Source organism: Carcharodon carcharias, chromosome 18, assembly GCF_017639515.1.
Source record: "Carcharodon carcharias isolate sCarCar2 chromosome 18, sCarCar2.pri, whole genome shotgun sequence".
Taxonomy (NCBI): domain Eukaryota; kingdom Metazoa; phylum Chordata; class Chondrichthyes; order Lamniformes; family Lamnidae; genus Carcharodon; species Carcharodon carcharias.
This window is the reverse complement of record NC_054484.1, coordinates 36,866,966-36,891,666: the sequence shown is the minus strand read 5'-3', so window position 1 is coordinate 36,891,666 and position 24,701 is coordinate 36,866,966. Positions and strand designations below refer to the sequence as shown.

At 42.5% G+C, this 24,701-nt stretch overlaps 1 protein-coding gene across 2 annotated transcripts in view; it reads right to left on the bottom strand.

The window, feature by feature from the left end:
• The window catches only part of LOC121290542 (NXPE family member 3-like), a 65,810-nt gene that overhangs the window by 19,096 nt on the left and 22,013 nt on the right, over positions 1-24,701 (bottom strand). Inside the window, exons 3-7 of one of the 2 annotated variants that reach the window (XM_041211041.1) lie at positions 22,555-22,732; positions 19,938-20,725; positions 18,667-18,740; positions 18,250-18,459; positions 283-870 (exon numbers count right to left, since the gene is read on the bottom strand). In XM_041211041.1, the coding sequence (XP_041066975.1) occupies positions 317-870; positions 18,250-18,459; positions 18,667-18,740; positions 19,938-20,725; positions 22,555-22,671 (1,743 nt within the window). In that variant the 5' untranslated portion in view covers positions 22,672-22,732 and the 3' untranslated portion in view covers positions 283-316. Of the gene's footprint in view, positions 1-163; positions 871-18,249; positions 18,460-18,666; positions 18,741-19,937; positions 20,726-22,554; positions 22,733-24,701 lie in introns of those variants that run through there. The other variant, XM_041211040.1, reaches the window with a different exon arrangement.

Sequence of the window (24,701 nt, the reverse complement as noted above, 5' to 3'; positions counted from 1 at the left end):
GCTTTAGGAATTCCCCTCTGCAATTTAATAAATAGCCATGTACAACCTTTCTTTTAAACTAAATTTCCTTCAGTTATAATGGAATATTTGTACACAACAAAAACAAAAATCTCATTTGGTTACAACCATAATGACAACCATAATGAATACGCTCACACTTGAATAATTCAAAAATTATTTGTTTTAAAAGTCAATTATCAATTTTAAAAATGCACATTAATTTAAGGCAATTACACAAACCTAAGAGTTCTGATGGTATTACTTAGATTTTGAATCACATACCTAAAACCTGTTTGGAACAGATCTATTACAGTATTTATCTCTTTCTGGAAGGACACACATACGAAAGAAACATGTCTATTTCATTTTTTATAATGATTCGTTCAGGGTGTAAGTTATGTGGCAGGTAATGTGCTATTGTCATCTCCCAGGCATCCACAAATGCCACATTGATGCCTGTGAACATCTTCCTCATCACTAAATCATGTTGGTAGGAGTACCAGTCACTGTTGTACAGGCTGACTTCTCCTGGAAGGGCCTGGACATTGGCAGTCTTCATAACAATCACTGTATCCGGATTCCTGCCTAACAATTGTAGAATTGATCTCCGGATATTCTGTAGTCTTCGGATATAGACTTCTACTGGAAAAGTGCTGAAATGAGACCATAAGGTGATGGCTATAACGGTATCCTTTCCTCCTTTAATTTCATCCAGTTCATTTGCAACGTAGTGCAAGTCCTGGCTCGAAACAGTGTTGAATCGGATTGGTGGGCCATGAGGTCGATATTCTACCATGATGTTGTTTTCCAAGTCCACAGCAAGGTGAGGGCCAATATTTTTAGGATTGCCAAGATTGAATATTTTGAGACCTAGAACAGAAAAGGTAACATTACTTAACATGCTACGACACAATCTTGCTGATGTTCACATATGAAACTGGGAGGATACATCATTTCAAACAGCAGAACACCAAAATGGAACCACCAGCCTGCTAATTTAATAGATGTGTAAGGGACCATAAATCATACAGTGGAATCTTACAGCAAGCACAGACAAGCTGACAAATAAGCATATATCTCCTGTAGCATATTAGTTTGCTTCCATTTAGTTTGTCAATTATTTATTTTTCTTTCATGTTTCTCCGCCTTAAACATAAGTATTATAATTATATAATTGAGGAACAGGCAGACTGCTGACCTGTTCCCAGTGCTCTGCCAATGCTGGTCTATCTGATCTCTGGGCAACAAGCAAGGCTGCTGAGAGTTAACTGTGTCAGATTTTCTCTTCCTCCCTTTAACAAATACTTCTATCCAACTTAGTGAACATAGGAAGAATATTCTGTGGGAACAGAGGGGAATACATCCTGTTAAACGTCACTGTTAATTAGGTTACATTCAATCATTGTTTATTTTGGCAAAAGTGGACTCAGGAATTCAATGGTACCAATGTCACCTGAGAATTTTCTAACTATATTAGTTGATCTCCATGGACAAAAAATTGTCTTTCTTCCTGTAACTATCACTCTGCCTCTTCTCCCTACCATAATTCCTTCACTGTCTGTCTCTGTTTATCTGCTTGTCTTGCTCTCCTTTTTTTCCCTCTTACTCTGTATTCTGCCCCTACACTTTCATTGTCATTTCTCTTTTACTTTGTCTTCAAAAGAGTGTTTTCCTGCAATTTTTTTCCTTCCATCTGGGACATCTTTCATAAACATCACTTTACCAATTCATACGTCACATGTTGAACCATCTTTAAAACCAAATACGACAGACTTCAGTGATGGCCCTCATGTACTCTGTAGCTGAGTGCTGTGTAACAGCATGGACCAGAAGTGGCCACACTTGACTGGTTGATGTTGAACTGAACACTGCAATGAGATGCATCACTGGAACCCTCAAGTCGACCCTAACACCCTGGTTACCCATGCTGGCACACATCGCACCAACCCTGCCCCCCCTCCACCTCACCACCACCACCAATTGGCCACAATGCAGTAACGCTCCGTGAAGCTCAGCGAACTGAGGAAAGCAAATGCCTCCCCATGCACCAACCTCATCAACATCCCTCACCTCCATTTGAAGTCACATAAGCCCGTTTAGACCCATGCAATTTAAGCCCTGAAGAAGCTTGGAAAAATGAGTGGCCCTCACAAGAAGTCACGAATGAACACCTCGTGAAAGACCCGACACAGAAGATCCCTGGTATCAACCTCCCATGAAGCTCATGGGCATCCATGAACTGCATTCATATAAACCATGGCAGAAGTGAATACCTGATGCACAAATGGAAAATTAAAAACTTTCCTGTATGTGACTGTGGTCGCCCAGAACAGACCATGGCACACATAACAACTCAATGCCCACCTCATAAATACAAAGGAGGTATTACAGCAACACACACCAGTACTCCTGACATAACATCCTGGCTTGACCACCTTGATATAAAATTATAGTTCTTGCTCTATACCCAGCCATACGAAAGAAGTAGCAGCAGCCCAGGCAAAACACCATAGAATGGACCAGATATTGATACATAGACAAATCAGGAAAAGGGAAGGTTCAATGGAGACAGGAGATGGGGCTTGAGGGGTATAGCAACATACACAAATGAGAGAAATTGGGAGCTTGTGCTGGGAGGAGAGATTGAGACAGAGCAGGAGTCAGGGCCAGGGTTTGGGAATATGACCAGAAGATCTTTCTATCGCTAGGAAGATGGATCAAAGCAATTGCTACAACTGCTACTGACTGGCAGGGCCCACTGCAAGACATAGAGGCAAAAGAAACTCAGGGCCTGTTTTTTTTTTAAAATTCACTCATGGGATGTGGGCTTCGCTGGCTGGGCCAGCATTTATTGCCCATCCCTAGTTGCCCTTGAGAAGGTGGTGGTGAGCTGCATTCTTAAACCGCTGGAGTCCATGTGGTGCAGGTACACCCACAGTGCTGCTCGGAAGGGAGTTGCAGGATTTGGACCCAGTGACAGTGAAGGAACAGCAATATATTTCCAAGTCAGGATGGTGAGAGACTTGGAGGGGAACTTCCAGGTGGCGATGTTCCCATCTATCTATTGCCCTTGTCCTTCTAGGTGGTAGTGGTCGTGTGTATGGAAGATGCTGTCGAAGGAGCTTTGGTGAATTCCTGCAGTGCATCTTATAGATGGTACACACTGCTGTTACCATGCTTCAGTGGTGGAGGGAGTGAAAGTTTGTGGATGTGGTGCCAATCAAGCGGGCTGCTTTGACTTGGACACTGTCAAGCTTCTTAAGTGTTGTGGGAACTGCACTCATTCAAACAAGTGGGGAGTATTCCAACACACTCCTGATTTGTGCCTTGTAGATGGTGGACAGGCTTTGGGGAGTCAGGAGGTAAGTTACTCGTTGCACGATTCCTAGCCGCTGACCTACTCTTGTAGCCACAGCATTTTTATGGCTAATTCTGCTTCTGGTCAATGGTAACCCCCAGGTTACCCCCAGGGGAATTCAGTAATGGTAATGTCATTGAACATCAAGGGGTGATGGTTGGATTCACTCTTGTTGGAGATGGTCATTGCCTGACACTTGTAGGGCAGAATGTTACTTGCCGCTTGTCAGCCCAAGCCTGGATATTGTTCAGGTCTTGCTGCATTTGGACATGGACTGCTTCAGTATCTGAGGAGTCGTGAATGGTGCTGAACATTGTGCAATCATCAGCGAAGATCCCCACTTCTGCCGTTATGATGGAAGGAAGGCCATTGATGAAGCAGCTGAAGATGGTTGTGCTGAGGACACTACCCTGAGGAACTCTTGCAGTGATGTCCTGGAACTGAGATGACTGACCTCCAACAACCACAACCATCTTCCTTTGTGCCAGGTATGACTCCAACCAGCGGAGAGTTTTCCCCCGGTTCCCACTGACTCCAGTTTTGCTAGAGCTCTTTGATACCACACTCGGTCAAATATTGCCTTGATGTCAAGGGCAGTCACTCTCACCTCACCCCAGGAGTTCAGCTCTTTTGTCCATGTTTGAACCAAGGCTGCAATGAGGTCAGGAGCTGAGTGGCACTGGCAGAACCCAAACTGGGCGTGAGTGAGCAGGTTATTGCTAAACAAGTGCCACTTGATAGAACTGTTCTTGACCTCTTCCATCACTTTAGAGTAGACTGATGGGGCGGCAATTGGCCGAGTTGGATTTGTCCTGCTTTTTGTGTATAGGACATATCTGGGCCATTTTTCACATAGCCGGGTAGTTACCAGTGTTGAAGCTGTTGTGGAACAGCTTGGGAGGGAGGTTGAAGCCAGGACCTGGAACCTGGGACTATGGCTGAGAAGCAGTGGGGAGGCCAGGTCAGAGATACAGAGCAGTAAAGCTGTCAAGTGTATTATCACGAATAAGTCAGATCTTTGGAAAAGGACCAAAACCTTTTTATTTTAAGAATTGAATTGATCATACTTCTCACGCTGCTCACACGCCCATCACTCATCCATCAGCTATCCCTAACAGTCAGAACTCAGGCATAGCATTCAGATATTTGATTTCACCTGCCAACGAAGTCAGCCTCACATCCATATTGTTGGATCTCACGGATCCTCGTCGCCTATTTGTTGAGAGTGGTGGCCGAGTTGGTACTATTGATAGAGTTGATCCGCAGACACTTCTTAGCTGGAAACATTAAGTTTATTTACAATATCTTCAACAGCAACTATACATGTACTTTCAACTTCAACTCCATCTCTGCACTGACTGGTGATAGCTCGCGCTACTCTCTTGTTGTCTATTACAGGTCATGTGATCTTCCTTAACAAGCATTTCTCTTAAAGGCACAATAAACAAAACCATAATTACTACATTCCTCCCCTTTAACTCAGCCCTACATATTATGTTTAAAAGTAAAGAAGCTCAGGTGGTTTCCTGGTATGTGTGGAATGTCTCAACTCCACAACTTCAGATTCTTTGTCAGGGACCTCCTTTTTTGGAGTTGCCCGAACATCAAGTGCTTCTGTGGGCACTGTGGGTATCCTCAACTCTTACAGGAAATGCAAACCTGGTCATGATAACTGGTGGAACCAAATCTTGGTGATTTGTGTCTCTCTTCCTTAAATGGTCCACACGTTTATGGATTATCCGGTCGTTCACCTTCACGTGGTAAGATAGGGGTCAAGAAACTGCACTATTTTCACCCGGTATGACCAGTTTGGTCCTTCCCCGAAGTTCTTCACGTATCCCGACTCTCCCATGGTAAATTTCCTCTCAGCGACTATGCCAGGCGTGGCTAGTTTTCTGGCTTCCCTGACTCCTTTCCACCTTCCCTTCTAAATTCGGCATTATTAAACTCAATCTTGCCTGAGATGGCGTTTCAACAATAACTCTGCAGGTGTGACAGCTGTTGTTGTATGAGAGGTAGTCATGTAATGAAAAAGAAAGTGTGCTAGTCTGGTTGCCAAGGAATCACCAGTTAACTTTTTCATGCCTGCAGTGAACATTTGAACCACCCTTTCAGCCAGTCCTTTTGATGAAGGGTGATACTGTTGAGGCTGATAAACCGTTGAAATTCAGCCCTCATAAGTGCCACACTGTTACTGGGAACAACTACTTCTGGTAGTCCGTGAATGGCAAAACTCTGACGTAGTTTCTCAATTGTAGTGCCCAACGTTGGTGACATCACCTCATATACGTCCAACCATTTTGAATGGACATTGACAATGAGCAGAAACCAGGAAAGGTCCAACATCATCAATTTCTAACCACACCCAGGGTCTACCTGGCCGTTCCAGTGACTGGCAACTTCTGCAATTGCACACTGTGCTTTACTAAACTCTCTATTTCGCTATCCATCCCAGGCCACCACAGATAGCTGCGTGCTATGGCCTTCATTGGGGAAATTCCTGGATGGGCACAGTGTAGTTCAATTAAAAGTAGCTCCCTTCTCTTTGGAGGAACTATCACTCGTGCTCCTCACAATTAGATGCCATTCTGACTAGTTATTTCATGCCTTCTGTTGAAGTATGGTTTCATTTTGTCAGATAGAGACTCCTGTGACCAACCATGTAGCAATTGTTCTCGTACTTGAGATAGGACTGGGTCCGGACTTGTCCACCCTCTGATCTATTGAACAGATACCAGCAAGGAATCTAAGAAATTTATTATGACACAGCAGTTAGTAAAGTCTGAGTTGTTTAAATCCCTGAGGGCAACTTGAACAACTGTCAAAACCTATATTTTCAATTGGTATGTTTGAGATGCAGCTCTGAATTCAGGAATAAGACCACTGAGCCTCCAGAGGTGTTTTATGTAAAACTAAATTAAACATTTACTAACTTAACAACAAATTTAAACACAGACATATCTACAAATTACTCCCACAATAATTTTTAAACAAATCCCAAATTAATCACTCCCAGGTAAATCTTTACCAAGGCAACAATAACATAGGCTTTAAACAGACACCAAGCAAAGTACATCTGACCTTACGAATTCAAAATGGGGTTCCTTGCAATTTGGTTCTTTGCAGACACAGTTATAGGCTTACAGGCTGGTTAGATCTTAAATGCCTCTGACTCTCACACACAAACTCCTTTCTGGTTATACCTAGATTTTCCTTAGAATGTAAATTTTCCATTGTATTCGTCACATCTTCTAACCCTACTTAATGTTTACCAAATTAACATCTCAAACTACTATACATCAAAGCACCCAGACTAGCTGGCTTTAATCCAATTAAGATACACACATAGACACAGACCTCACTACAATTCAGTTTTAAAAATAATTTCCAATAACATTGTAGGCATTAACGTCTCTTCATGACAAATTTAACAGTAAAACAAATTCCTCCACAGGAACATGCTCATCATTTTCTTGTAAAAGCAAACTACTAAGTGCTTTGGCGTTTGCAATTTTTATTTCCAGGCCTATGTACGAAAGTGTATTTGTATGCTGCAAGGAGCCCACTCGCTTACGCGTAAAATGACACACGGTGATGTCAGGCGGACGTCTCGACATCACCGCCATTCATTTAGATTGTCAGTTCGGCAGGCACGTAGCAGCGTCAGCTGCACGCCCGCCAAACTGTCAAAGGCCTATTAAGGCCATTAAGAAAGTCATTAAAGCCTTAAGGTTGGCCGGCAGGCAAAAAGCCCAGACGGCCTTCGTATTTTTCATGAAATCTCATCCACGGATGGGATGGAGTTTCATGAAGTGTTTTAAAATGTAATAAAAGTTTATATTTTTATTCTTTGACATGTCCCAGCTCATGTGATAGTGTCACATGAGGGGACATGTTTTAAAAGTGTTACAATCCTTTATTTGAAACTTTATCACTGAAACAAATCTCCATGAGGCACCTCCGTACCTTGGGGAGATCTCTGCACTCTTTCACGCGCATGCAAGGAACCTCTCAGGGAATCCCCCCACGCCTGCACAGGAAGCGCTCAGTGCTTCCGGGTGTGCGTCACACTGGGTGGGCCTTAATTAGCCCACCCACGTAAAATGGGGGCGCCGATCGGGTCCGGGCTCGCTCCTGCCCGCCCCCACACAAGCCCCCAACCCCCCGACGGCAGGAAAATTCAGCCCAAAGTGTCATTTGTGTTTCTGTGTCTTCTTTCTACCTGCCTTCTTCTTACTAGCGCTGAATTTAATCTCGGCCTTCTTTTTGATTTCAATATTGGCCAGACTACTCTCAGTTGCAAGCTCGATTTGAGTGAGCTGAGTGGTTGGGTCTCCCAAAATTTCATCATCTGTTTGCTTCGAAAATGCTACGACTTTTGCCTCAATCTGAAGAAGAGTCATTTTGACTCGAAATGTTTTTCTCTCCACAGATGCTGTTAGACCTGCTGGGGTTCTTCCAGCATTTTCTGATTCCGTTTCAGATTCCCAGCATCCACAGTATTTTGCTTTATCTTGGAGTAAATATCTGAATTTATTGTTTCAGGCTGTTCTACGTTGTAGATCTCACCGAGCTTTTTTTCTTTTGTTTCAAAGCCTGTTTGAATCATTCCTTGCACTGTCTCATTGTATGTCCATTTCTGTGGCAATAATAACACGTGATTTTTTTTAGAACAACCGTTATAAGACTGCTTGTTTCCATCTCTAATGAAATTCTTTGTTTTTGCTGCTAAGTCATTTTTTCTCATTTTCCAGCTAGCAGGGTCTGTTTCCTGCTTCTCAGCAGTGTCTTGCATTGTCGCACCCTTTTTGGCTGGAGTTTCCCACCCTAGTAGAGGACGGCACCATTTTGCACTCCCTGTATGGCTTTTGAATCTCTTATTGCACTTTCCATGGCCAGTGCTATCTCTAGCACCTTCCTGAAATCCAAATTCACTTGGGACAATAATCTCTTCTGAATCTTGTCCTCATTCACACCGCATGCTAAACAATCTCTGAGCTTGTCGTTTAGAGATGTACTAAACTCACAATGTTCCATTAACTGCTTCAAACTTGCCACATAGCAACTATCTTCCCTGGAGCTCTATTTCTAGAGTTAAACATGAACCTTTGCATCATCACCAAGGGCTTTGGCTGGTAATGAACCTTCACGAGGTCCACCAATTCATCAAAATTTTTGGAATCTGGGACACTGGGTGCCATCAAACTACGAATCAAGCCATAGTCTTTATTTCCACATGTACTTGAGAGGATCGCTAACCTCTTCTCTTCCCCCGTAATCTTGTTCGCTTGGAAAAAGAACACAAGGCGTTCAATGCAACGAGACCAATTGTCCATGGCTGAATCAAAAGGATCAATTCTTCCAAATTGCATCATTCTGAGAGGGGATAACTTCTTCGATTCGAACAAAACTTCAACTTATAATTACTGGGTGAGGTACAGTGCCGATTTCTTTTCAACTTGATTTCTTCTGTTTAACCTTATTTTATCATCATCGCCTATTTGTTGTGAGTGGTGGCTGAGTTGTGCTATTGATAGAGTTGATCAGAAGACACTTCTTGGGCAGGAACATTAAGTTTATTAACAATATATTCAACAGCAACAATAAACGTACTTTCAACTTCAACTCCATCTCTGCACTGTCTGAAAAGGTAGCCCACACTACTCTCCTATTGGTTACTACAGATCATTTGATCTTCCTCAACAAGCATTACTCTTAAAGGCACAATACACACTAAACAAAGCCATAATTGCTACACATGTCTTGATGTTTCCATGCCTCCAGATATTCATCTATGGCAGGCATATCAACGAAACATGATGCCACACAATCACTGACATTCTCCCCTCTACGCCACAGGGTAAGGTGGCATGCAGTAGAAGGGAGCAGAGTAGAATCAGCACCCAAGCCGTACAGAAGAGGTGGTGCTCTACATCTTGGGGCTGGTTGCAACAGACTCTGGGTACATCCGGCATCGCAGAAAATACTGGGACGATTGTATGTTACTGCCTTATGCCCCTTCTCACCTTCCACATCATCTTCATCCAGCTACTAGACATGAAGTACAAGCTGCAGACAGTGTGACCATGGACATCTTGCATTCAATCCCATCTCACCCCACTCCCCTGGCCCCAAATATCACCTTCCATTTTTCTGTTTTCAGATACTCAAGAACTGCTGCCTGTCGATCCATAGCAGCCTCTGAAGGAAGAGAGGGAGTAACAGCTCACCACTGATGAAAAAGCACCATTACTTGATCTGACACTGGCAGCTTCCAGCAGTGATACTGGCACTATGTGAACTTTGGAGGCTAGTATAGAATCAGGACCAGCACATGGTGAGTCAGTGGGCATGGGTAGGCTGCAGCCACCAAGTGGAAAGGATAGCTCATGTGCCAGCTCACCGGAGGGCAAGGTCACAAACAAGACCTGCCATAGGGGGTTCAGATAAGAAATTTGATGAGGTGGCATACATGAAAACATTTGATGAGGGTGCAGACAGCAGGCCTGCCAGACTGTCTTCTTTCACTAGGAACATAAAACTTAGTTCTTTGAGCCTGTTCCATCACTCAGTGAGATCAGGGCTGATCTGTCCCATAAACTTTAATACCTTTTGCTAACAAAATCCAACACAGTTTTAAAATTAACAATTGATCTGTTTGCAGAAAAGTTCCAAACTTCTACCACCTTTTGCCTGAAGAAGCATTTCCTAATTTCACTCTAAAAGATCTGTGTTAATTGATATTAATTGCGTAATTTACTGAGATGATGAGCATTAACTGCAAATTCACTTGTGCCCCTAATATTAACTGTGGTTGTTGGGTTAGGAGCTTAAAATGTATAACTCTTGTAAATAGATGCTTGGAAAAAAGGTGTTAAGATTGGATCCATTTTTATTGTTCACCAACTGACTTTCTGAAATATGGTAGCAGCAGCTGATTGCCTAAAGATGAAGGTTGGAAATTAGGGGAAAAAAAAAATCAGACAGAAAACCAGAATCCTAATGGCCATTGTGGATATTGGTAGAAAGCAAGTGTAAATTGTCAGGGAATGTTATCCTCTGATGTTCTTTGAATCTAAACCATCTGATCAGTGGAAGAATGAAGTGGATATGTCAAAATGGGTTAGGTCCCTACTAAAATGAAAACAAAGTAAGGCTTTGGCCTTGTCACTACCTCTGAGAAGTAAAATGTGAAATAACATATTTTAGATAGCAATGAAGGTCTGCACCTTCTACTAGAGTTCTTGGATGAATTCTACAAGAAAGATGATCCATTAAATGTCTATGAGGCATGGTCAGACATTGATAGATTTCAGAAAAAAAGATTGCCATTCCATGGAAGAATATATCAAGGACTGTAAAAGATTGTATAAAAGATTAACAAGATTCCATTTGTGGATCCCTGGTTCAGAACCATTATTTATATTGCTGTATTGTGCTAAGATATGTCATACAGACAGGTTTGTAACTGGTGTTCAGTTCTCAATGAGGGACACTCTGTTCGATCAGATGTCTGCTGCCTTGAAAAAAATCCTGGGGGAACAGTTATTTCCTTCAGCCTTCATGGGAAAAAGGGGCATTCCATAGTGATATAAAGAATAAAGGACTCCATGACTGCCAGGTTTTGAAAAGGTCCAGTTACTGGACATATGCATCAATACAACAGAAGGGTTAAAGACAGACAGATTGAGGAAGAAATCACCTTCAGCAGATCTGGTTATTAGAATGCAAGACAGAATTGGAATAACAAAAATAGGCAAATTAATCCCAGGAATGTCCAAGGAATGGTTAATAGAAGATTCAAAGTATCATTATGTGGTGAACCACGCAAAGCGGACAGGTGGGGTCCCTGAAAAGACAAATGACAGAGAGACTTCTGAGAAGAGGATAAAAGTAATAAGGCTTCCAAGCAAATTATGCTGGTCACAAGGCCAGTGATGAATGTATTAGTTGCAGGCTCCTTTAACTCTGCAATAGTAGATAGTGCTTGCACTTGTGCAGTATGTGAAACAGATTGGTCTGCTTGATCTATCAAGTAGTGAAGATCAATGCAAGAGTAACAAATATAAAAGTATTATTTGTTTTAGGCATGATAATAACAACACATTAAGCTCACCAAAGAGAGTTGCAGTTCCATGTATAAAGGCTTACTCCAGCTATTTTACAAGTACTAATGGAGTTTCTACTGAGCTAATTATGCGATTTGGGTAAACTTCTATATACACAAAAGGCACAAATAAAACTTGACATGGAGCCTGATAAGGCAATTTTTTTGGAAAGTGAGAGGATCTGAGTTCACCCAGTCAGGGCATGGTTATATCACCTTAACAAAACTTGATGTTTCACATCAGGTGTTGGAAAAGTATTAATGGCAGATGATATGAATCGTAGAGAAAAAAGCAATAAAAAAAAGCAAATTGTCTTAAAGTTACAAAGGTAATTTGCTCAACTTATTTGTCAAAGGTTAAAAATCCTGTTAAAAGATGCAGGTGCAGTTGATGAAGAGCATACAAGACTAATAGAAGAGAGGAGAGAGAAGTGTGAAATCTCTTTAAAAGTATCAGAGGATGCCACCACATCCTACTGTAAGCCTTCCAATGGCTTTGGCTTTACAAGATTTAAGGTATGGGACAAAGACAGAAATATTTTCATTCTATTTTTTGTAGACTTGGCAACTAGATTTAGTCTTTATGATATAGTAAGGACAGAAGAGTTTAAATGCACAAAATAATGGAGAAATGAATAAGGGCAGCATTTGAAGCACCATCAAAGTTTCGGACTAATAATGGAGGAGAATTTGCCAATGATGAATTGAGACATGTGAAAACATGATCGTGAATACCACAGTTGAAATTCCTTTCAGCAATATGAATGGAATCATGCGGTGATCAATGAAATGCTGCATGCACAAAAGAGCACACTCTTGGTTTAGGGAATCCTCCCCCCACCCGCACAGGGAGCGCACAGCATAACTGGCCCACCCATGTAAAATGGAAGCGCGCCCTGATTGGAGGCGCACCTCCACGCACCCGCTCTTAAACTCTTCGCCCCTCCCCTCACACCCCCCCACCCAACGGGAGGAAAATTCTGCCCTACAAGTTGACAGCTGCCCTGGCATGGACAGTTCATGTAAAGAATTCCCTCCAGATGGTTGGTGGATATGGTTTTCATCATTCAGTCTATGGGCAAAATCCCAAATTGCCTTCTGCGCTATACAACAGTCCTCCCGCTCCAGAATGTACTACGATCAGTATTACTTTTACTGCACATGCGAATGCATCGTATGCAGGGAGACAGGCTTTAATCAAGGCTGAGGTTTCTGAGAAAATTCAGATAGCACTGAGGTATCACGTTAATTATCTGAAACAGAACTGAACTCAGAAGATTTGGTGCATTATAAAATAGAGGGAATGGAAGTGCCCTGGTAAGCTAATTGGTCATGATGGTAAGATAGTGCTTTTCAAACGTGGTAATCAAACTGTTAAGATTCATTACCCACAATTAATCAGAATTAATGACAAAATCTTGGACTCTGCACAGCTGATAGGAGTAAACAAGGCACCTTGTACCACAAATGGTCATGTGTTTGTGATGAAGGACCTGAGGAGCACAATAAGGTAGATCATGGGCTGGACAGTAGTAATGTAACACCCATGACAGAGCTGTCACCAACAAAGGTCAACTGCCCAAAGTGAGTAGCAGGGTGCCATATAGTCCAGAGAGGTCTAGTGAATGGAAGTATGTCACAACTATGGAACATGCGGGAAAAGCTATTGGCAAGTTTAAACATCGGTTGACTGTTCAGGTTGATGACCAAGGAGCAAGGTCTATGAACTGACAAAATGGGGTGAAAGAGTGGAGTGTAAGAAAGCAAAGTGCAAAGCACAGGAATAACTCTTGTGTCAGAAAACAATCATGTAACAGAGAAAGACTTTCTGAAGGTGCAGAAGGGGGATTTTGCAGTAGTAGCCCCAACAGACATAAACGTACAAGTAGAGGCCGTAACTTGGATAAATTATACAATTAAACAGAGGCTATAGAACAGTCTCAGAACAGAGCTAGAAATAGAAGCCCTCATCATTGTGATGTTTTGATAGCTGCCAATAATTCTGAGGCTAATAAGAGAGACTGAACAAAAGGAATTAGGTAAAAGCAAAATACTGGAGATGCTGGGAATCTGAAATAAAAACAGAAAATGCTGGAAAAACTCAGCAGGTCTGGCAGCATCTGTGGAGCGGGAAATAGAGTTAACGTTTTGAGTCCGTATGACTCTTCTTCAGAGCTAATGAAGAGTCATGCACACTCGAAATGTTAACTCCATTTCTCTCTCCACAAAAGGAATTAGATAGCTGTGAAAAGTTCGGATTGATTCTGAGCTACTGGATAAGGCTGGACAAAGGTGGATTTATACTAAAAAAAAAACATCCTTGCAAATGGGACCTATAAAGCTAAAGCAAGGCCAGTTGCTAAGGATTTTGATGAGCAACTGGGTGATACAGATGTTAGAGGGGACTCTTCCATGCCTGGAAAAGGAATCTTGAAAATCATTTTAGCTCTTTTGGCCACATATTCATGTAACAGTAGATCATTCAACATAAATGCTGGGTAATACTTTTCAAAGAGAAGCCTTTCTGAAACCGTCCAAAGATTTCTTATGGGGTGATACAGCAGAATTTGAGAAACATGTTATTAATAAGATTAGAGTAGAATTTAAAAGTGGGAATCAGGCTTGTGGTGCATTAAAATATATAGGTTCATATATTAAGCATGGCAGGCCTGGAATAACTTTAAATCAGCAATTCTATACAGAGTGTGTTACTCCCATCCCAACTAATCACACTAGGTCATCACAGAGAGATAACGTTAAATCTAAAGAAGAGACAGAACAATTGCAAAGCCTGATTGCTCAGTTGAACTAGTTGGGCACTCAAGAATAGACCAGATGCTAGTTTTGGTGTGTTGAAGTTAAGTACTACAATGAAACATCCTAAAGTCAAGAATGTTTAAAGGGCAAAAAAAAATGTAATTAAATCTTGAGGAATTCATACCTAAGTTTCTATCCTTAAGTGACCCAAAGAACATGAAACGAGTCATTTTTAACAATGCTGCACATGTTAATCTTCCCGATCGGTATTCTAGTGCAGCTGGTTTCATAATGTTTCTTATGGGGAATTATTGAAAACATTGCCCTTTAAATTGGGAAACTAAGAAAACAAAATGGGCTGTTTAAAGTACTTCGGCTGCTGAAACATTGGCTCTTGCTGAGGTTGTGAATATGGGATTCTATTCATCAAAAAAATTTAAGTGGGATTCTATAGAATGAGCATACTGAAGATAGTGCACCCACTGAATGTTACACAGATATTCCTTCATTCTAGGATAAAGGTGGCTCTATGAAAAGTGTAAGAGAGATAAAGCTATGGATTGACCTTGCTGGCTTGAAACAAATGCCGGAGAATAAGGAAATCGCCAAAATTAAATGAGTGGATGCAAGTCATCAACTAATTGTTTTACAAAACAAAAATGCATGTCTGAAGAAATTGTTAGGGGGACAATAATTCTTTATATAGAATGTGGAGTTTTCTGATACCATTTGTTTTGAAATTTTGGTTATACATATAAACTCTCAGTTATATTTTGAGCAAAGGGAATATGTTAATTATATTAATTATATTTAATGCAGTTGGTGGGCATTAGTTGGAGATTCACTTATTCCCCTATAAATAGGCACAGATTGAAATTGTGGTTGTTGGGTTAGGAGGTATATGCTTGTAGTATGTGATTTTGTAAATAATTACTTATAAGGGTGTATACAGATTGGCTCCAGTTCTATCCTTCACCGATCGGCTTTCTGGAACAGCCTGGCTCCAATTTTTTGACTATGGTCCCTAGCCCTAGACTCTCCAGTGAGTGGAAATAGTTTTTATCAACCATACCTGTTCCCCTTAATATCATGAAAGCTTCAACCAAATCACCCCTTAATCCTCAAAATTCCAGGGAACACAACTCTAGTTTGTTTAATCTCTCCTCATAATTTATGCCTTTACTGGATATCTTTCCAGTAAATCTACACTCCCTTCCCTCCCAGGCAATATATCCTTCCTAAGGTGTGGCTCCAAGAATCGTTCAGAATGCTCTAGTTGTGGGCTACTGCTTTGAACAGCTGAAACATGGCTTCCTACCCCATTGTATTAAGACTCTTTGGACCTCCACTGAATCTAGCCTTTCACCATTTAGAAGGTACCCTGTTCTATTCCTTTTCAATATGAGAATTCACATTTGCTATATTGAAATCCATTTGCAACAGTTTTACTATCATCAAAGAGCAAGGAGGAATCTAGCTCCAACATCACGGACGTATCATATTGAGTTTGGAGCCCGTCCTTTCCAGCATGGAAGTGGTGGCCAGCTTCATGATAGCACTTACAAAGCGAGACATGATGCAGCATCTGGAGACTGCTGTCTCAGATCCCACTTGGGCACAGGCAGAAGCTACCCAAAGTTTCAGTGGTGCAGCGGAAGCTCAGGCTCAGAATGATGCCATCATGGCTCAGGTCTCAGCGTTTAAAGGGGCAGTCCAACAATCTGCCAACACTGAGTGAGGTCCTGCCCCACAGGAGTGGCTGCAGCATTGTCAAGAAGAACTTGCTGCCCGCCATCAGGATGATAGCAGACTCCCTCAGAATGTAGCTAACTTGGCTGCTGTCAAGGTAGATAGCAATTATCAACATAATGCCTTTGTGGATGGTCACACACAAACTGCGCAATGATGGAATGGTAGCCCTTGCAGTTCCTGTACCTCATCCTGTTGACATATGGGGCCGGCAGAGCCACTAGCATGCAGTCAGTCGCTTCCTGCGGGACTGGGAATCCCACTAACCTGGCAAAGGCTGCTCATTCTACATCTCCCTGCTGAGAGAGAACAAGATGAAATCACCTCAACTTGCCTACAGGGCCTATATCACTTCACAGGCATAAAGGCGGATGGCATAATGGGAGATATTTGCTATGTCATTTGCTCCCAACTGGAACGATCTTGTCATGTAGATGGCAAAGGCGAGTGTGAACTTTACAACCACTGGCAGTGCCATCCTTGCTATGAGGCTGCAGGTTTTGAAGGAGATGGTACAGTTGAATCTGAGTCAGCTCAGGCATTGCTCCGGATGAGGTTTCAGAAGTGCTCTCTGAAAATCCGTGCTGGGTATAGACTTCTACAGCTGCTTGGCACTCCAATCCTATCACTGCTGACTCTTCTGGCACAGACATGGCACTTCCTTACTCGCACCCTTCAAAGCATGGGGTGCCACGCGTGCCATGTCAGAGGTGGCCGGAAGTACCCAAACCAACAGCATTACAGAGCCCAATTTCACGGCCTCTATGACTGACTGGCAACAAGAGCATGAAAATATTTTCTGAAACACTGCCTTTGCAAGTTGAAGTTATTAAAAATGTATCAACATTGCATTCAAAATCACCTCATAGTGCCTCAGATAGATTTCCAACTTAAAAGAAATATACTTTTCCATTTGTACAGAATTCTACTAATGAGTGATTGAATTTGTGCATATTTGCAGGCTACAGAATTCCCTTTGGCTAATAGGTGGCAGCAAAAGAGAAATATATTAAGGAAGATTTTTCTGGCACCCATCTTCCCTGGAGCTGGACAGAAGTAACAACCTCAAAGTACAAAACTTCTGCCCAGGCCCAGCATGTTTAGTTATGTAGTCAGGGTTTTGGGAATTTTCCATGCTGTTTGACTCTGTAGTTCCTCAAAACCATTACTCTCTATTTACAGCAAGTATTTACACATTTGGACCTCTACACAAGATTGGAGCTTCTCCTCCTTCCAGACCTCTCTTACTTCTCAGTGACATGATCTGACATTACTATTACATCAGCAGCGTGTATGTTTCTGATGTTAACTCTTTACTCTACACAGCACTGCTGGTATTTGCTATCCTGACCTAGTACATGACCCAAGGTTCCCCCAGTCTGGCATACATCTCAGGCTTCCAACTGGGATCATATTCCACAATTTGGGTCTTCACTGCTGATGGAGAAATCAAAAACCACAAAACATTCTGGATATACAAAAACCGAAGAACTGAATGTTGCCCGTCTTTGTCCTGTCCCTGGGTCTGCCCCCCACCGTCCTGCCTCCCCACTAGCCTTCCGATCAGTGGGGGTCCAATCACCTTTCCTCCAGGAAATTGAAGGGGGAGGCTGGAATTCCCATCTCCTGCTTCATTAGCAGACACTTTGCTGGTGTGCATTATTGCAGGTACAGACCCAGCTCCTGTCTATCCCTAGGGAAGCCCTGGAAATCCTGAGGCAATTAAAAAGGCCATAGATGGATCAAAACAGACCTAGGGCTATTTTTCCTGCTCTTTGCACCCAGAGAAATGGCCAGTCTTTGGGGTCAAAGGGCGAAAAAATCTAGCACATTAAGTTCATGCTCAGATGAGAACTTCAAATACAAGTTTTAATAAAGGTACTCAAAGATAGGAAACAATGTTGCCATTAAGCTTAAATCAAGTTATTTCATAATATTTCATACTTTATTTTTAAGCACTTAGTGGATCCAGGGGGTAAAATGGCAGAGCAAAACATTTTTCTAAAAGTACTTTGATTGGTTCACGTTCACCTTCCTTTTATTGGTTGGTGAGTCATTTAAGATTATTCTGATAAATCACGAGATGTTTCTCATCAGTAACTTTCCAACTACTTTCCTTTGTTCAGGTTTGTATTTGAGCCAATTATAAAGGCAAAATTGACAAATTTCAAGTGTCACATGTGCGTCTAATCTGTGCTACATGGAAGAAGGTAGTTAACCAAGTTTAATAGCAAGACAGACAGGAGGAGGCAGACAGACACAGACTAACTAACCCAACCTGGAATGAATTCAGTCAAATATTCAAACCACTGGCGCACAGTAGAATCTCCAAATAGATAAATATTTTTTCTGCGAAGACAGTCTGTAATTCTTGCAGGAGTGTCAAACCGGCGATTATTGCAGGTCGTTGACATCCATTGGTCCTTATAATAAAAACCAGATGGTGATAGCATGGGCTTTCCCCGGGCACATTCTCCGAGAGCTGTGGCTGAAAATAAAGAAAACCAAGAAATAGGAATCATGACGCATTATACCTTAGGTTATCAATACATTTTCACAGCTGCTAATAGAGCAAATCTTCATTTTTTTAAAATTCATCATGGAATTCAGTGTGTACATCACTGGCTAGGCCAGCATTTGTTGCCCATCCCTAATTGCCCTTGATTTTCCAGTCACAAGTTTACCTATATCTTACCTGCCCGAGGTAAAGGCTCCACAGTTATATAACTTGTAGAACTGGGTAATATCGGCCTCTTGATATTGACTTCACTGAAAATATAAAAATGTTGCACATTAAACCATTGAATCAATATAAAAACTGAATACATACAGAAAATAGCCCAATTCTAATTTTAAAAATAAAAGGGTATTTTTCAAGATAGATTAATATTTAACCTTTAAATTTATTTTGACGGAAAATGTAATGGTTAGCTATCCTACTAGTTCACAGGCTATGGATAGAGAGGAGTTCTGGATGAGAAACCTGGAACTATGGGTTTCTGAGGACATTCACAGCAGGAATGTCTTGAAATGTTTCAACAGATTTCTTGCATGATAGCTAGTCAGTTTGACAGGCAGTTTCCCTGTTGGGTGGGAATGCCTGCGGTGCAAGACCACAGCTAAGTATCAGACAGCAGATGGGATAGGAGGATTGCAAGGGAAGGATCACAGGGTGTAGGGGTGCTTGTATTCAGGGGAGAGGAAGAGAGCATGGTGATTAGGAGAGTTGGAGATTGTGAAGCGGAAATCATGGGGGGAGTGTGCATTTGAAATGGAGGTGAGTGTCTCAGGTGATCCTGGACAGGAAAGCAGGCGTGCTTATTGGGCCATGGAGAAAACACTCCTGCACCTCATAGCCCACAAGCAGTACTGCAAAAGGCATTGACCTTCTGCATTCAGCCCTTCTTGCCTCTTTTTGCTTGCTGGGTTTCCCATTTTTGGCAGCAGCATGGAATACCCTGTTTTTGGACGCAGGTCACCTGTGAGCTCTGTATAGGCCGGTAATATTGTTTTTGCATTACAGATCTGTAAGACTGTTACTATTAACTCACTGCTTCGCTGCATGTTTGTGCATGGTAAATTGTTTTTGTGTTATCATTGGTGCTCTGAAATTCATCCCCACAATAGAAAACAGGACAAATTCTCGAGGAACAGGTGCTTCAGCACACTGCATCTATGCTAGATAACAGCTAGCAACATCTCAAAATCTATTCAAAGTCTATGATATCATTGGAAATTAATTTTAAATGCCATGCAATATTTCTCAGGTGTCCCAATTTCCATGGCCTCTCCCCTCCCCAGCTCTGTAACCTCCTCCAGCCTTTTAACCCTCTGAGATATCTACACACCTCCAGTTCTGGCTGCTTGCGCAATCCCAATTTTAACTTCTCCACCATTGGCAACCATGCAACCATGGTTCAGCATGGGAAACGTAAAGTCAAAATAAAACAACCTCAAGTGACATACCTTTGGAAATAACGCATCTCTTCTCCAGTTAAGATACCTTTCTCATATCCTCCTTTAGAATGGTTGATACGAGCAGAGCAGGGAAGCTTCTTTGGTTTGTAACAGAACCAGGGCTCCCCAGTCCTGAGATCAGTAAAGTTACAGAGCGGTTTAGTTTGTGGCAAACAAAGATTACACACAGTGGTCTCTGAAGCACCTCTGTATTTGAAGGCACTTTTAAAATACACTCTGTCTGGTCGTTCCTTGCGTAGCCTTTCAAGCACTTGGATCCCTTCACTGGGATGAACGAGGGAAACAGACACTTCAACTTTCCCTGGCCAAGATAAATTAAAATTTATATAGTAAAATCCATTTTGGTTATCTACAACTGTTCCTGCTGAACCAGCTTTTAAATCTACAGTGTGGATCCAGCCTTGGAGATAGTCACCCCCATATTGCTTTGGGTGGCCTTCAAAATCAATCATTTGCAGCATCACTTGTAACTGATCCCCAACATAGAAAGTCTTTGTAGAATTTAAAATTACAAAGCGGACATGTGCTGGGTCACTGCTTTTCTGAAAGGGCACAGCAGGGCTGGGTGGTTTTGGCCATTCAATCATTTTCATAAGGAATGTCCCCTCTGACCTTTCTTCAGGTGTGAAGCTGTGATTCTGGTAGCCACATTGCAACAGTCTGTGTGTCCAAGGGAGCTTCCTTGTTCCTACTTTCTGCCTCATTGTGGAATAAGACTTTGGAGTTGGATAACTCCTCCATTTGGATTCTGATCCAGAAGCTAAATATTTATCATACTATGAAAAGGAAGAACATTTTTAATTAATATCTTTTCCATTGCCATCACACACATGTTACTTCCCAATGCACAACCTCCTCTAGACATAAAGAAGCAGAGAAGGATAATTCAGATAACAGACTTCTTCAGGATTGCTACACCATGATTAAAATCTGTAGAAAGGCTGGCCATGGACTCTCAGACAGCTCAGTGGACTTATCCAGTTAATAAGTGAAGCTGACCAGACCAGGAAAGTTCCAGGTTTAATCCCCAGTGTGTGCAGAGTTAGCCTCAGCACTGCTGAGTTAGTGAGAAGTGAAATGTCTATGCTATCACTCCTGATCACTATCCAATGACTCCTGTTGGAACAGCATGTGTGGCATAGAGGAAGAACAGAGTTGGGCTTCCCTATGATGCCCTCCTAAAAGCCAGCAGACTCACCAACACTCGCTGTCAAGGCTAACTAATTAAAAATGCTTGGTCTAAGTACGAGAAAGCACCAGCTGCTCATGGAATCGTATCCCAGCAGGATTAGTTCCCATAACTCCATTCAAAACCTTGAGAGTTTTAATTAGTTCTATTCTTGCCAGATGACCACCTTTGACAATGTGAAACATTCTCTGTCAGTCATTTTCAATAAGCACCAAGAACTGTGCTTGGCACAATCTCAGTTTCTTAATACAGTACATATCTGCCTTGCTTTTCACATGGGCAAAATTTTTCAGATGATGCAGCATCCCCCATCACCAAAAAAGTCAACAGGGAACACATGCCTGGTGACCATGGCAGCCCCACAGCCATGGAGATTGGCCAGTAGCTCTAGTCCGAGCCGTGCCATTGAAAGCAGAGCCACTGCTGGACCACACCTGGTCTAAGTGCCCGGAAACCCACATCCAAGTATGCAGTCAGAGGGCTCTCAGCGGGAAGAAGGGAGGGGATGGGGTTCGTGTTAGGAAGGCCAGGGGACGAGAGGAGGGAGCACCTGGACAAGGGGACTCATCAGGAAATAAGGGAGGCAGCCACCCTTTCTTCCTACCTGAGGCCCAGGCAGGGTAACCTGCCAGACTTGTCCCCTGCCCCCGACCTCCTCCCACTTGCCTCAAAATTGAACAGCCCTTAAGTGGCCAAGGTGAGGGTAGGCACTTGGCCTCCCTCATTCCTGTTAAAATTGCAGACAGTCTGGGGCAGGCAGGTAGGCGGCTGGAAGGCCACCAAGGGAATTTAATGAGCGCCCCACCTACAAAATCACCAGCAGTTGCCCATAAAACTCTGCATCATGTTACAAAAGAGAAAGGGAGAAGCAGCACTTACAGTTTAAAAGGTTTAACATTGGATAATGTTACTCCATTAAAATTATGTCACTTGCTATTTAATTGCAGCACTAAAAAACAGCAGGGACAATAAATTGACACTTCTTATTGTTGTTTCATCACTCAGCAGAAAGATCCAAATTCAATAATTCTACTATGCTGTGATCCCAATGCGACTCTGCAGTGGGGTGCAGTATCGACCTGCAGATGGCTGATGCAGAAGGGGAGGAGAGGAAAGGGACAAAATGTCCTCACCAGACTAACATTGTGCACCTCCTAGCAGGTGGTCAAAGAGAGCACGGGCAATGGTCTGGAACACAATGCTCACCCTACAGCGAGGATGTATAACCCAGCAGGACTCAAACTGGGAGAAAACCCAGCCATGTTTAAAGAGACAACAACAGGCATCCTGATACTTCACATATGGAACATATGGTGCAGGAAAAACAAACCATCATGCTTTTAAACAATACTACTTTGAACCTTGGTGAACATGATTAGCTTACTCTAAACATGTTGGTTATACCACTCTACACACCTTTATGTTACGCAAGTTTAGAATCAGCATTAGTACAGTCATCAGTACCAGCAACATGAAAAGGAGCCGATGGATGTAAAAGGGAAGAATAATTTCTTTCGTGGCTTGTTCATCCATATTGGAAGGTCACTGTGCACCAGTGCATAATCAGCCTGTTTACCACGCCTGTTTTGTAAATCTGCAATAAAAAAAAAACTAATAAATTTAATATTAAGAAATCACTGGAACCTGAGAGTTCCATTCGTACATCATGAGGGAAGCCTCTATAATTTCACAAAAGTAAAATTATGGCAGAGAACCGGAGGGTTGAAAATGTAGCAACCGTCTAAAAAAAATGGAGGTGGAGATCAGCCAGGTAATTGTAAACTTTCAGTCTTATTTCAGTTACTAGTAAATTATTGGACTATATCACAAAGCACTTAGACAAACACGAGTTAACAGTACCCATCAGCGCTGATTTCTTAAGACAGTTCATGGTTAAGCAACCTGACAGAATTAAATGATGAAATAGCTGAAAGCACAGATGTAAAAGACATGTCTTGATGTGGTTTCTATGATTTACACAAAGCATGGGCAAAGATACCACACAAGAGACTGATAGCAAAGACGATGGGGTAAAGGCTTAAGGGCGTATGGCCACATGCTCCAAGAGATGGTTGGAGACCAGAAAACAAAGACAGAAGAATTTTCTCAGACTGAAAAGATGTGGTCATAGGCATTTCAGAGGCTTCATGATGAATTCAAAAATGGTTAGACTATTGTGGAAGGGCGGGAGGGTGTTTGTTGGGGAATGCAATAAGTTGGTGATTGGGTGGGTTATGTGCTTAGGAACAAATGGATCCAGGCAAGAGGACGGGCATAGGGTTGACGGTTGGGGGAAGTGGAGAAAAGGAGAGGAGCTCAGAGAATTGGTTCGCTACAGTGGTGGATGGAGGGCAGGGTTGGGGGGGGGGGGGGGGGGAGAAGACGCGGGTGCGGAAACATGAGGGAACAGGGTGGAGAAGGATGAGCAGGCACACGTGATGGGGGTATAGGAATACAAAGATATGTTTTGACACTGGGATTAAGCATAGGATCATTTTTTGGCTCAATGTGGTGAAGAGGTGGGAGTAAAGAGTAGTTCATGCCCCAGTTCCTTTTTTGTGTACAAAGGGATTCCGCGGAGATTTTCCTCTCAGTATCTGAGTTCTTCCTAGGATCAAGGAGACGAGGCTGTAAGAGGGGAGAACAAGGAGAAACAGTGGCCAGGCAGAAGTGAAAGGAACATAGATAGAGACAGTGAAAAGGTGTTGAGGGGAGGGGGGGGTGGTGGAAATGCAGATAGGAGGCAAGGGACAGACAGGAACAAGGTGGGTTGCATTGGACCAGGACCTCAATGGTAGAGGAAGCAGTACTAGTCCAAGGCTGTGTGGTAGATAGTGAAAAAGAAAGCTGTAGGCTGCAGGAAGATATCAATCAACTGGTCAGGTGGGCAGAAAAATGGCAAATGTAATTTAATCTGGAGAACTGTGAGGTAATATATTTGGGAACAGCAAATAAGTCAAGGAAATAGACAAAAAATACAGGATTCTGAGAAGTGTAGAGGAATGGAGAGACCTAGGAGATGCTTTCATGCTTTTCAGACTGGAGCCTGCTTGCGGACATTCAGTTGTCTCCTTGATGACATTATCTAAATAGTTCTCAATGAATTAGCACCCGCAGGAAGACCACGTGTAGGTTGTCATCAATTCTGGAAAAACTTGCTCTACACGCCACATTTTCAACTGCCTTCAGCAAAGAGATGGGCAGACACAGCTGTGACAGATATAAAGTTTGGGAAGACAGTTGGGATCAATTGCATCTACCTAGAACTCAAGAGCCAGGACTCAAACGAATGGATGTGGCTTTCCAAACTCTACTCCAACATCCTTGACACTGGGGTAATCCCACCTTTACACCATTCCAAACCCATTGCCATCCAAAGCCCTGAACATCTCCCAGCAGGTTCCTGGGAGGGTGACAGGGGTAGAGGTGGGGCACCATTCTTTAAGGCTGCTCCATAAGAGGTCCCTCAGCAGCAATGGTTGCATCTGTGGCTAAGGCACTGCTGCTGCAATATGCAACACCCACCCACTCACTGATTGCTGTGGCTTGCCGGCCAGAATGGT